The sequence below is a fragment of the Plectropomus leopardus genome, chromosome 3 (genome assembly GCF_026936395.1).
Source record: "Plectropomus leopardus strain MGB_pleo_1.0 chromosome 3, ASM2693639v1, whole genome shotgun sequence".
Taxonomy (NCBI): domain Eukaryota; kingdom Metazoa; phylum Chordata; class Actinopteri; order Perciformes; family Serranidae; genus Plectropomus; species Plectropomus leopardus.
The window spans coordinates 11278833-11292965 of record NC_142178.1 but is presented as its reverse complement, the minus strand read 5'-3'; the positions used below and the strand labels follow the sequence as shown (position 1 = coordinate 11292965).

General features: G+C 40.6%; 1 protein-coding gene across 2 annotated transcripts in view; it reads right to left on the bottom strand.

Annotated features, from left to right (window-relative positions):
• LOC121942362 (alpha-1,6-mannosylglycoprotein 6-beta-N-acetylglucosaminyltransferase B-like) overlaps positions 1 to 14133 on the bottom strand; it is a 139723-nt gene that overhangs the window by 48145 nt on the left and 77445 nt on the right. For both annotated transcript variants that reach the window (XM_042485547.2, XM_088075586.1), the window contains exon 8: positions 9421 to 9590. In XM_042485547.2, coding sequence (XP_042341481.2) covers positions 9421 to 9590 — 170 coding nt within the window. The remainder of the gene's footprint in view (positions 1 to 9420; positions 9591 to 14133) is intronic.

Below are 14133 nucleotides of genomic sequence, written 5' to 3'. Positions count from 1 at the left end.
GTGCAGAGAAAACTGCTACAGAATTTGTCAAGCTCACACCTCCACCTACAATGGCTTTGACCTGGCACTCTCAGCTTGACACAAAATCATTTAACAAGGTCAGAACACATTTAGTCTACTGATGTTGACAAACAGATAAAACCGAGAGAGGAAATCACAACCAAAAGCAACTGGAGACAGTGAAGGAAAACAGAAAAGAAACATTAAAGGAATATAACGTGATCATAAAGAGAGCTGAAGGCATGCACAAGACAGAGAGGAAAAATACAGAGGAAAACAAGAGTGTAACCGCGAGAATCTGAAGACCAATCCAATTTTATAAGGCATTACGTAACCTCAGTAGATGGCTCTTTTTTGCATTAATCTCTTGGGTTATGCAAGCCATTTCTGGGCCAAATCGCTAGACTTATAGCAATGAGCTTATGATGCAAACTAGCTTTAGTTCTTTTACAGCATGCTGTCAGTGCTGTAATGCACACACATGGATTCACAAGCACATATGGAGCCATTTTCTCCCTGGGAAATGTTCCCTCTTACAGAAAGACTTACACACAGGTTACGCGCGCACACACGCACGCACGCACGCACACACACGCACACACACACACACACGCACACACACCCACCCACACGCACACCCACACGCACACACACACACACACACACACACACACACACACACACACACACACACACACAAGAGCTCTACTGAACTGCCCAAAGGTAACACTCACTATCGCTCTGCTTTATAACTGGACACCAGAGGCTCTACAGGCTTTGAATATTGATGACCTGTCCAAAAGATATAACGTTATACTTCCCTGACCAGCAGGTTTGACCTTTGTAAACAGGATGTCTGGATACTGATATTCCTGTGGTAGTGATGTGAGCATGTAGGAAGTCGCGATGAAGGAGGAGAGGTTAAAAACCAGCCACAATATATCAGTGTGAAGGGCACGGTGTCAACAGTATACACATTAATCATTTTAGATAAAAAAAAGATGCCTGTTCACCCATTTATCCTCACTGTGAGAAAGAGCTTAAAACAACCAGGGGATTTGACTCGAGGAGAGACAGACTGACACTGATCGAGATTCCTTTTATGTGAATGCTTGAATCAAAATAGTTTTACAGGCAGAGGGAGAAGACAGTGGAGAGAACCACTGGAAGTAGAACTAGAATTACAGAAATATAGAGGGTATGTAGCAGGCAACAAACAAAGGCACATTAAAAAAAAACCCCAACAACAAACAAACGGTTTTTATGGCACGAATGGAACTTGAAGTGCAAAGAATTTGTGAACAGATGGCCTTTATGGCAACTGTTAACTGTTAGTTAGAGTAGTGTAAAAACTGATCTTGGACACTATTGAGCAGTAGCAGTAACTCTGAACATTATTACCATAGCTCATAACAACAGCATTAACCTATAACAGCAGCATAACTGTACCTCATAATAGCAGCATCAAGTGATTTAACTTATTAATGCTCTGCAGCCAGTCACAGGTGAGGGGCAGACTGAGGGAGGGGCACCTCACCTAACCACAGGATAAGGTTTAAATTAGTTAATGTTAAATTCATGCTTAGGGTTAAGGCTTGTCTTTGCCCCAACATCACCTTGAAACAGCACTTAAGCTAGTGCTCCACTGGTCTGACCAAATGTGATATTTTATGAACCAGAGGAGCATTTGGGCTGACCAAAGGGCCACATGAGTGCTTCAAGTGCCCATTGAGTGCCTACAGAAGTGTACACTGAGGGCCTTTGGGGGCCACTTGGACAAACTACACTAGCATCTGTGCACTCAAGTGCCCTTGTAGTGTGATTATTAGTGTCCAAAATGGGGCAATTTCATGTTCAAATTTCATCTCAAAGCTAACTCTAGCACTCTCCCCCCTGCCTCAAATGTACATTTTATGCTATTTTTTTCTCCATCACCACAGCAGCATGTTCATTTCAGGTGGAAATTAGTTTATAAAGCTTGCAGCACATTCATAAACAGGCAGCTTCAACTTGGCACATATAGGCCTACGCAGAGCAGCGAAAAACTAGGACTGTAATATTTGTTACTACTGATTTTATGTGATTTGGAGAGATGTTAAAGCAGGACTGAAATAAAAAATACAGATCTGCAACTGTTCTCACCAGTCTGTGTGTGTCCACTGACCCTTACAGTACTGTACAGTATTTTACAGTATTACATACATACATAGTGTATGTGTTTTTGTGTTAGATTGAATGTGAGTCCTTGCTGAAGGCCAGCCACACCATCCAATTATCTGCACATCTCAGGGACAAGAGCAGCTCGATGCTTTGGGATTTCCTACAATGCATGAAACGATACTTGTAGTTGAAAAAAAAAAGAGTTATAGTCCCGCTTGTCTATGTGGGTTCATACAGTTTATTGGGCAGGAAAACATACTGTATATAAACACCAATAACTGACATATTTATTGTTCTTGCTCAGCACTTGTACATGTCAGATGGCAGTTGGCCTTTGTGGTAAGTTATTTGTCCCACCCCTCCTTCACTGTGATTGGATGGCTAAGTGACAGTAACAAGCGCAACATTTTAAATGAAGCTGCATATTTTTGAACTTTGTACCAGAGTACTGGCTCTTGATACATTGCCAATCTGCACTTCTTCTCTGTCCTTTCCTGTTTTAGAGGTGTCAGTTGGCTGAAACTCTGTGTCTTTGCACCTCAAACACCAAAAGCCCCGAAGCATGATCTCCATGGCAACTGAGACATTACCTGAAGTTGGGGTGAGATTGTTAGATTTGACACCTCAAGTTAAAAAAATAGATGGAGAGGGAGTGAATGAGGCTGTCACACAAAGCATGGGAGGAGACTTCAAAAGCCATGGAAACTGTTGAGAAGAGACTGGGAGCATTAACTTTAACTGAGTTCTAAATCAGTAATCAGGACAAAATCAAATTATAAGTACAAAAACCAACAAATAAGAAAACTGGTTGTTTTGTTTTGATTCATCACCATGCCCTTACAATGTTTTTGTTAACTGTTGCTCTTCTCCATATAGCGCCATGCAAAGCAATTGTTTTTTTCCTAGACAGTGTTTTGTTCCCCATTGGAATAGTGGCACAAAAAGGTTGCTTTTAGCAAGATATTGCTGCATTTCCTGCCAGTATAGTCATGAAAAGTGTTGTTTTTGACATTGCTGTTTCCATATGTGGCAACTATAACCAAGCATGTTTTTGTGCCTAAATCTCACCATACGCTACCACAGTGTTGTGAAAACATTAAGTTTCAATGTATCGTCTACATAATAACATAAATGTAACGTGTCCGTGGTTTGCAGAAATGTACAATGCCAACATTTTTCTGGTGATGTTTCTATATTGCCAGGTACTCTCACTATATAGCACTAGAGGGCGGAGTCAAAGGTTTCTGACAACAACAAACATGGCGACGGTGGAAGAGGTCACAACACTGTGCCTTTTAATGGAGGCAGCATTATGAACAGTGGTGGTATGTGTGCCATTAAATACATTGTGACATGAGGAGGGAGAATTCTTTTCAATATATTACCAATTTATTCCATTTTTTCCCCATTCTTTGTCATGTTCTATAGATATGTCTTGCTGAAATACACTACGTTCCCCCCACGATGGTGCTGCTCCACTTTGTCTGTAAGGTTTTAGAAGATGTGCATGAACACAGACAACATGAACACAGAGTATGGACAGAGGGCTCCATATGTGCCCATATGCGTACCTAACCTTGAGCATAAATGGGCCTATACATTCATGCCTATTGTTGTCTATGTAAGCAGTCACACTGTCAGCACCACATGTGATGCTCAAGAAAAGCAGCAATTTCATCAAATAAGTTCCTTGTATCGTCACATCCACTCTATGATACTACAGCAGCTATTTTATCAGTCCACACTGCATTTACAGTGTTATGCTACACTGCAAGAGGCCATATCTTCCTTTCTTGTTCCAGATTCTTTTATCATTCAGAACTTTCTATGTATGCCCTCACAATAGTGACAGGATCAGGCACAAAGGTGCTGACCATCCACCTTCACACTGACTGCAGCAGCTCTCAGTGATCTGCACCCTCGATTCTGTAATGTAGAGCAGGCGGAGCCCTGTCTTTCCTCCTTCTCACTCTAATACATCTCAGGTGCCTTGCCAATCTAATTGGCACCAAATTCAGCTTCATTTCCATCAAGCTGCTCAGTTAGCCCACATTGTGAGAGTGCAAGCTCAGCAGAGACGGGGAGATGCAAAAACCTGTATCGAATTAACTCAGGTTTGTGTGCAATTGTGTGTGGGAAAGTGAACGGTGCGAGTGAAATTTCTGCTTTGTGCAGAAAGGAAGGACAGTGCAAGATCCAAAACAAAGGGGTGGCATTTATCAGGAAGCCTTCAAAAAAATCCAATGCAAAGAACCATGATTTGCATATTTGAATAACACACGTCTCCGCCCCAAACTCCACAGATGCCAACTCAGCAGTTTGCCTGCTGTTCTCCCCATCCTCCCTCTTCTCCCCTACAGGCTTCCTCACTCACATTTTCCAATGAGCCCATCCACCAGCACAGTGACAGCCGTTAAACTGATATATGTCACAGAAAAGGGAGATAACAAGTGAATTATTTCCTTTAGAATTATGACCTGCAGGCCTCAACACATCAATAAAGAGGGAGCACAAAGAAAAACAGATTAGAATTATTTTTTTCCATAAGTAAATTGCATGCTGAATTAAATCAATAGATGTTGTTATCTGAATGTTCTGGTTTACTTTTATACTCAGCCATCGCCTTTGGGCCACAGTATGTTAGTGAGTCTCTATGTGCTCTGATCATGCATCTCTAGTGAATAGAGTCCAGCCACCTGATTGTAGTACTGACTGTAAACTACAAATCAGGGTGTGTGTTATATACTGTAACACAACCCTGGACCAAATCATCCCCTCAGTGGCCAATTACAGCTACCTTCTGCTTCCTCCTCAGCCAACTTCAACTCTGAGATGCAGCCATGAGAGCAATGTATCACACACACACAAACACACACACACACACACACACACACACACACACACACACACACACACACACACACACACACTATTGTGGACTTGTAGAACTGTGGAGGTGGATGGACCCTGGGCACTTTTTGTACAGTTTTGTTCTAATGTTGACCAAAAAAAAAAAAAGTGAAAAAATTTCTCTAAATCTGTGGTTGGACTTTCACGAACCAGCCTCTTTTGGGCGATTGTAGTCCGTGTGCCTGGTTTTACATTCGTCTCAGTCGGCCTGCTTGTCCAAATTGTCAGAGCATTTGTCTGTACTTTCTATCTGTGTGCCTGGTTGCATATTTTTGTGTCTTTGTGAGTACCCTTGCACGTTATTGGGGACAGGAAGAACAAAGGAAGAGCTGCATTGTGTCCACAGAAATGGGAGCAAGTGAGAAAAGTAGGTGGAGAAAGAAACTATTTTGAAACTACACAGGTGTGTTGTAAGAGACAGAAATAGTATAGTAAGAAATCAGACCTGAAATAGGAGTTTAGTGAGCAGCTTTGCAGTCGTATTGTCTGAAGTTTTTAAGGAATTGCCTCCAAACAAATATATTAGGGCATTGTTTATCCGTCAGTGTCTCTCCATCACAGCAGCAGACACATTCCGACTTGGGACCAAAATAAATCAACATCATCCGTGTGGACATATTGTATTGTTTGTTGATTTCTGAGGTATATTTTGTATGAAATGTTGATTGTGAGCCACTCGGAGTGTTATCACTATGGCTCCCCCTTTTCTTGTCTGTTTACTGACAAAACACAATGATTGCATTTGCTTGATGTGAATATACTCAAAGCCAATGTGTGAGAGAGAAACGCTTGAGAGTACAGAGAAACAACACAAAAATGAAGCAGTTTTGTTGTGCTGAGAGAATACTCTAATTATTTCATTCTTTCACAAATAACGGTTTTACCCCCTGTGTACAGTGCCAAGAAAATCTATACTCATGCTTTGTAAGTCACGGTTAAATTGTGTGTGAAGTTGTGCGTGTAACTGTGCGTAGCTTTGAAGCGAGGTAGGAGATATGTTGCATTTAAACCACATAGCATGACAGCACAAACGAGTATCCCACGGATCATTTATAGCTATAAAAAAGCATATCCTGGTTTTAAAGTAAGCAGCATCTGTTTGTTCAGAATTTTTACTAAAGGCTGGGGTGAATGGGCCATTTACAGTGTCACATTATCATCTATATCATGTTGACTGTAAGGGTTTCTTAATACAATATGCCACATTTGTAAGTTTCATGCATATTATGTCAACATTTTTAAAACGATGTAGTGAAGAGGCTGACTTTGTTATCGGGAAGAGGAGGGAGTGGTGGATGGCGTGACACATCGGCAAGATGCCTGCCAAACTGCAGACCACTGTTTTGCGAGCAGATTTTTAGCCACTAGATGTAGATTTTTATTAGCAACTCACTGCGGTTTTTCCATTAGGGGACAGTGCCACAGTTTTTACTGAGACCAAGACGAAAAGCTGCTGTTTTTTTACCGGGATATTGTTACATTTCCTGCCAGGAATAGTGCCACAATAACCAGTTGTTTTTTTTACTGAGACATTGTTACATTTCCTGCTAGGATAGTGCCATGAAAAGCTGTTGTTTTTTACTGGGGCATTCACGACTTCTCCAGCTGTGATTGTCTTTTTAAGCCCAAACTTGACCTTCTCTTAACCATATCCAAGTGCATTGTTGTGACTAAACCAAACGACATGACAACCACTTCAACATAATGATGTACAGCTGTAACATAATTGTGGTTTGCAAAAACCAGTTTTTTTTTTTTTTTGGCCATTGGGTTGTTTGTGGGAAACATGAAGGACAACGGAGAGGAGAGAACAGTATTATTATTTTTTGCCAGAAATTCAAAGTGCATTACCGCCTTAGTTCAACCGTAACTCTCATTTTTTGTTTTACTGAAGGCAGGGACCAAGGGAAATGAAAGGTGTGGGAACAAAAAATTGACACACCAACAGAAAACGATTGGACACACTGCATAACCCTTCTCTGTTCCACTTTACTGCAGCAAACCATGTGGAAAGATTGACATCGGGAGGCAAAGTTGATGTGCTATTTCTTACACTAGTGTTTTTTAACGACTGAGTGTGGATCCAAATGCAGTTTGAAGAAAGATTAGACTGCTTCCTCGAGTAATCCAAAGCTAAAGGCTATTTTTCCTTCCAAAGCCATTCCATGTGGGCAAGGTGGACAAAATAATTTTTCATGCTGGAATGTTAGATTGCACTTCACAGGCGCCTAAAACACATTGCAGCCCGGGTTGGGAAAAGGACCAATTTTAAAATGTGGGTCCTGAGACACCACAGTGACATGCACTCTCTAAAAACCCTCCTGCCATCCATTTCAAGTGTGACAACTGAGCTCAGCCTTGTGGATATCCCTGCCATCTCTAAACTCATTTTTTAAGAATAAGATTCCTCTAGATTTTCATACTCTCTCCTGCTCCCTGCAAGAGGTGTTATATGTCCACAAAATGACTGCCAAAGGCTGGGGGTTAATACAATTCTTCTTCTATGATTTGTGAGAGTTGTTGCAGGCAGTGCAGAGTGTAAAAGAGTGCAGCAGGGTCTCTGTAGACATCATTATATTGATCTATACTCTATACCAGTGTCATTGTGGTGATCAATGATGGCAGAAAGACAAAGACTTTGGGCCCAATCAAGGCTGAAGAGAGACGTCTCCCGTCTACGGTGCGATTCAGTTGTCTTCTCAAACTCATACCTATTCATACAACTGTTCAACATTAGCCATCCATCTTCACGGGAGCCTGACAACCTGTGTGATTTATTCAGTCTCAGCCATGAAGTAGCTGGACTGGACAGAACAAGCCTGAGGGATCTCTCCCAACAGGGTTGATTTACATTCATCCACCCGTGTGTGTGTGTGTGTGTGTGTGTGTGTGTGTGTGTGTGTGTGTTGGCTCTATTGCTGTATCCGTCAGCAGAAACATGCAAGCGTGCTGATGCAGGGGATAAAAAGACACACCAACGCAGTCACGCTAACAGGAAGCTGTGGAGTGCATCGATACCTGATCAATACAGCAACAAATAAATCAACAGGACCTTAGGGCACTCGTACAGTACATAATCTTAAGTGGGAATGGGGTGCAGTTAAAGCACAATGCTCTCTTAAACCTGTGAATACAAGACATGGGAATATGAGAGTAAAACATAATAGGATAGTAAAAAGTCACTGGTTTGTTGTCACAGCTGTCATTAGGTTCATTTTTGTGACAGATATTTTGTATCCCACCTAACAAACATGTTAAACAGACAGTACACCACATATTTCAAAAATAGATATTGTTCCTCTTATCTCCAGTGTTATTTATCAGTCTAGATTGTTTTAGTGTGAATTGCTGAGTGTTGGGAGATTTGGGTCTTAGAAATGTCTGCCTTCTCTACACATTAATGGCCTCCTACTTGGCTGAACTGTCTTGTTAGTTAGCTTAGTGGTGCTAGGTAAGCTGGCAGAATATGTATGCTTCCGTCTGAGCAATGATACGGTTGGCAGTTGTCATTTGGTGGAAAAGGAAAGTTCATACATGAATATGCCCACAGCAAGGTCTGTGGATTGTCTTGACCAACCAGTAGTGGATAAAGTACTTGAAATCCATACTTGAATAAATGTACAAATTTCTTACCAAAAAATGACTTTGGCAGAAGATACAGTTAGTATATTACTTAGTTAGAATATTAATTAGAAGTTAGATAATTACTTCAGCAAAAGTCTAAGAGTGTCTGATATTTATAAAAGTAATAATACAATATTAAATGTACTTAAGTATATAAAGTAAAAGTACAAGTAAATGCTGTTAATGAAGAAAAGCAGCAAATAGAATTATGAAGTTTATTTCTTGGTAACATACACACATAGTTCCATTTTATTGGAGAAAAGGCAGACATAGTGATGTACTGCACTACAGATAAGAGGAAAAAATATTTATCCCTGATTTTGGGGTGAACCATCCGTTTAAATACAACTGTGACAGGACTGTGAGAAAATAATTATACAGTAAATAACACAGGTAGATTGTAGAAATGGTCATTACTTGGTTCAAGTAATCAAACAGTTTAGCCAGCCAAATCAATCAATGCCATCGATAAACTGTCTCTATCCTAAGCAAACATATTTCCTTGTCTGGATAATCCCAATATTGATGTAATGTAACCGGTCAAGTGGAGAAACGTCACCTACTGTCTTCACATAAGATCGCAGCTCAGACTCAGAAGCAAACACTGGTTGATTAGGTGAATGAGAAATGGGGTAAACATCTGCATTATCATCACCCGCTCAAAACCAACAGCCACTGACAAATCAAACGCCCAGCATTTGATGGCTTTAGGATGCAGTGACTCACCCTTGCAGCTCTTTGACAGACATGGAGATCTTGAGGTTATGTCCCAAAACATGGAGGGCAGTGAGGATGTCAGCCCACTGGACCATCTCTCCCAGGGGACCCCCCTTCAGCACTTTTGGGCTAAAGACATCTCCAGACTCTTCTGTTAGAAAGCCGACATGGACCAGGATCTGAAGGGCGACAGGGACATATAGTGACAGAGAGTTCAAAGTCAGCGGAGAGGCTCTTTCAGCAAAATGCCCACTGTAAAAAAATACAGTAAGTGTTAACTTAAAATTTAACCACTGCAGATTCTTGTTGAGGCTGTAAATTATGTCAAAGACTACTTACCACCTAAATCATTCTCTAACTTAAATGACCTAAATGGTTTCAAGGGTCTTCATTTTAGAATTCTGGTTGCCAGTTTCATTGGTTATGAAAACACTGCACTCACCAAGCTAGTCAATGAGATGGAGGTGTGACATTGCTACACTTAAATTAAATGGGACAAAATCATGAGCAGCCAGATTATCTAGAGGAATACTTTATCCCCAAAATGACCATTTGGTATTGGTGATTAGTCACCAAATGTTACCTTGAATTTGTGAAGAAAACTTTATATTCACATGCTTTCACGGTGAATGGAGAATGTAAACATTCTCGATTACTATGATGAACACAGGGACTGCGCATTTACCAACAGCAAAACTATATCAAAACATTTGTGTACAAACTATTCAAAAACTCATGGAGTAAAAGACAAGTCTCATTCATCAAGTCGTATGCTCAGTTTGTTCCCAAACACACGCATTTGTGCTAAAACATTACACTGTAATACATGTCAGTAGAGCTCATACACACGCATGCTAAGGTACTCTCAGGCACGCTACTCGAAAGCACAAGTTTTATTTGTTGTGTTGTTTCAGTGAAAATACATATGTTTGGGAAGTACTGCACAAACAACTGGATTAAAAAGATTATACGACAGAAACTCCTGTGAGAGTATGTTTTGATATAGTTTTGCTGTTGTTACATGCAGGCTCAAAGGACTTCCATTCTTGGATTCTGCATTCACCGTGGACAACAAATGGCAAAGCAACACATGGTCACTAATGATGTACCATTGGTCATTTTGTGGGTAAAGTGAAATCAAAAGCAGGAGCACCTGATATTAAACATAAACTAAGGCAAATGATATGTAAAATTGAACTAAGGCGTTGGTCTTTAACCTGTGACTGAGTTTTACAACTCATGCTAGGAAACAGTTTTACATTGTCTTCATTTTTTTTCTTCCACATAGGTGTGGCTAACCTGGGGGTTTACTTAAAACTTGTACAATCATGTCACTGTGCTTGTGCTTTTGCTTGGTCTTAATAATTTTGAACATCGTGCTATAATTAGAAATGGAAATGATTACCAAAATGAGTTGTAATAAACCGCAGTTATCCGTTAATGAGGTCAAATTCATAAGAATGTTTATTAACACAACTTCTTCAAAACAATACAGTATACTTATTATTAATTATGTCCTGCTGCTAAGTGGGACTTTGTTTACTAACTCTGTTACCACAGTTTCATACTTAACAATTTCATATTTTGCATTGTAAAGCAGCAGCTCTGAACTCAATTCAAATGCACAAAAAACATCCACTTCAACAGCAATGATTATTTAAAAAGTGTATTGTCACTTTTAATGAGCCTGTAAACATTGAACCATTCTTCAGTAAGTATCATAATGTACATCTGTCAAAATAACAGACTTTACCGACAACATGTCTTGATGGTGTCATGAGGTACATTTATTTTAACCTGATTTATATTATATCATTTATTAAAGTATGCGTGCGTACTGTACTGTATAAAGTTAAGCTCCTTGAAAGTTAAGCTTCTGCGGTGCAAACTGTTTTAATGAGTTTGAGGATTAAAATCATTAGAATTTCAGACTCTTCCAAAAGAAATTTATGGAAACTGAAAAGTAATTCTTTGAAATCCCCAATGTATTATCCCCTCATGCTCCGATGGAACAGCATGCACGCGTGAAAATCCATCATTATGGACAACTCATTTCATATGCACCGTATGCCGATACAGATAACCACTGTGACTAATTCCCAGGCACCTAGTGGGAAAATCCCCTTTGTTCTAAAACATCATGTAACACATGTAAAGGAATCATCAGTTTATATGTTGTGCCGTTATACAACTTTGCACTAACAGGCCACAGTCCTGTCATGCATGTCCACCTAGCTGTTGCATAATTAGTGCAACCCACTGAGAAATGAGCAACACGTTGCCTTTCACAGCGGATTAGACACAACCATGTCCGAACGCTGCTCTGCTGAGTAATCCTGATTAGCTAACACAGCATGAACACCTCCATGCAACATATATAATGAGCTTAAGGCCAACTCTGTGGAGTTTGCCAGAAAGTTTTGGACAGCGAATGCTTACTCTTTTTCTTTCTCTGCTCGTATGTAAGTACATGTGTGTTCTGTGTTTGCACCTCCATAGCTTTGAACTGCCAAGGTAATGATTAAAAGCTTCCAAGAGCTTTTTCAAAGCGAGCCGCAGTGCACTCTCTTATCACTCTCCTCCCCTCTCCATCATGCCACATTAGCCAAGATGCACTAATGTTTGAAGGTAACTGAAGGGGCCAACACAAACACTAGCGTACAGACACACATGCTGCTCGTACACATTTTATTATCATGGAGGAAGTACTGGATAACAGAAAAAGAGAAAAACCTTGAATATCTGATATAAATGCATATAGCGATGTACTGTATACATCCAGCACAACTGCTAAAGTCATTCCACTAAAGTTAACATGTACAAAATGTGTGTAAAACATTGGGACAATGGTGTGCATGCGGCAGAGTCAAGCTCCAGTGAGACTCCAGCTGGCGTGAAAAATCCCCTGATTTAATAAGCCTGCTCTATTAACTTCTGCTTCATAAAAAAAAGATAAGTGAAATTTAATTACAGTTTGGGTGGCAGATGGCAAGAGTGAGAATTCATGGCGCCAATACTATTCACTCTCTTGGCTTGGTGGTGGTTCGGCGGTGAAAGTGCTGGTGAGAGCGTATCACACAAACACTGGCAACCACACTAAAGTGGAGACAGAAGGAGGCGAATTTCACATCCTGGCGGCGGCACAGTAACACTGCTAAATAAATATGAGGAATATCACACAGTGGCAGCGGAGCCGAATAACTGTGGATTGGATTCTGCAAAGCTGGCATCCACACACAAATGAAAAGTTAACAGGGAGCGAGGTAAGGGTGCTTTACAAAACCTGGCAACTTGCACCCGTGATCTAGACTGCTGAGGAGAGATTTCACTTCCTCTGTAATAGCCGGTGTTTATCTCCATTTGTGAATGTTAATTCCTCTGTATTGGAACCGAATTAGAGTGGAGTTCAATGACACATATCAGCGCAGCGCTGGAGAAGTAACCTTTATATCACAGGATAGGAATCAATAGCTAGAAGGGGAAGAGAGAGAAATGAGTGTGGGTGGGTTCACACTGTTTTACTGTGTAGATCACCGGCACACAGACTCTCGCCACCGACACAGTCTTGCATATTTGCTCACGCACCCACTTGAAGATGAAGATGAACGGGAGGGAAAAGCTGCACAATGGGAAGTCGACAACAGACTCTCAAGCTAAAGCAGCGCTTCCTCATAAACTCCTGCATCACGGCCAGCGGCCTCCCTCAGGAATCTGATCACACACAAGAGAGAGAGGGGAGCTCTTTATACAGTGGACTTATGGCACTCCCAGATGGTGTGTGTCTGAGTGTGCGTGAGGATGGATTTTGAATTTTGTTTGTTTTGGTTTGTTTGCCTGGATTTGTTTCACACTGACAAACATCAGTGAACTCGCTGTGGATGCTTGTTTGTGTTCGCCATGAGCACGGGGGATTCTCAAAAGGATCTGAAGCTACTCTCTACTATTAACGTCCCGTGGGGACTGAGCGCAAAGACCTGCCAAACCCGCTGAGACAGATAGAGAGACACGATAACAACTCTCTCATGCTCAAGTCTCTCGCTCACCTTTATAACGCCCCGTCTGCTGGTTCATGTGTTCATGCACCACCTCTGTTGCAAAACTCTTTATGCCACAAATCTGGGTCTTTTCACAACATCATCCCTTTTTGGTGATTTAGTTTTGTTTTTGGTGACTGTATAACTGCGATAAGCTGTGGAAAATAAAATCTATTGTCTTTCATGTGCTGATGTAAAAGGGATAGTTCAGATATTCTGAAGTGGGGTTGTATGAGGTACTTATCCATAGACAGTGTATCATACACAGTAGGAGTCAGTCATCAGCAGTTTAGAAAAGCAAGCTGGAATCTGACATGGAAGCAAGCAAAATACTGCTGTGGAGGGATCAGCAACAAAACATATTTAACCACTGAAAAAAATCACAGTCAGTTTAATCCTTAATACCTGAGGTAAACTGCATTGGTCTTTCAAAAAGAACAATGAGCAACTTAACAAGAAATGGCCCAAAAATAGCAAGAAATCAGAAAAAAAAGTTATAAGAAAATTACCTGGAAAAAAAAAGTAAAAAAAAAAAAAAACAAACAAACATGAAGAAAATGACTTCAAAGTAGGGTTAAAAACTTTTTTTTTCTGTAACATAATTTTAAATACATAATTAAGAGAATTTCATTTTTCATTTTCAAGACCCCTCCCCCCCAACTTGCCTCAACTTGCTCATTGTGTTTTA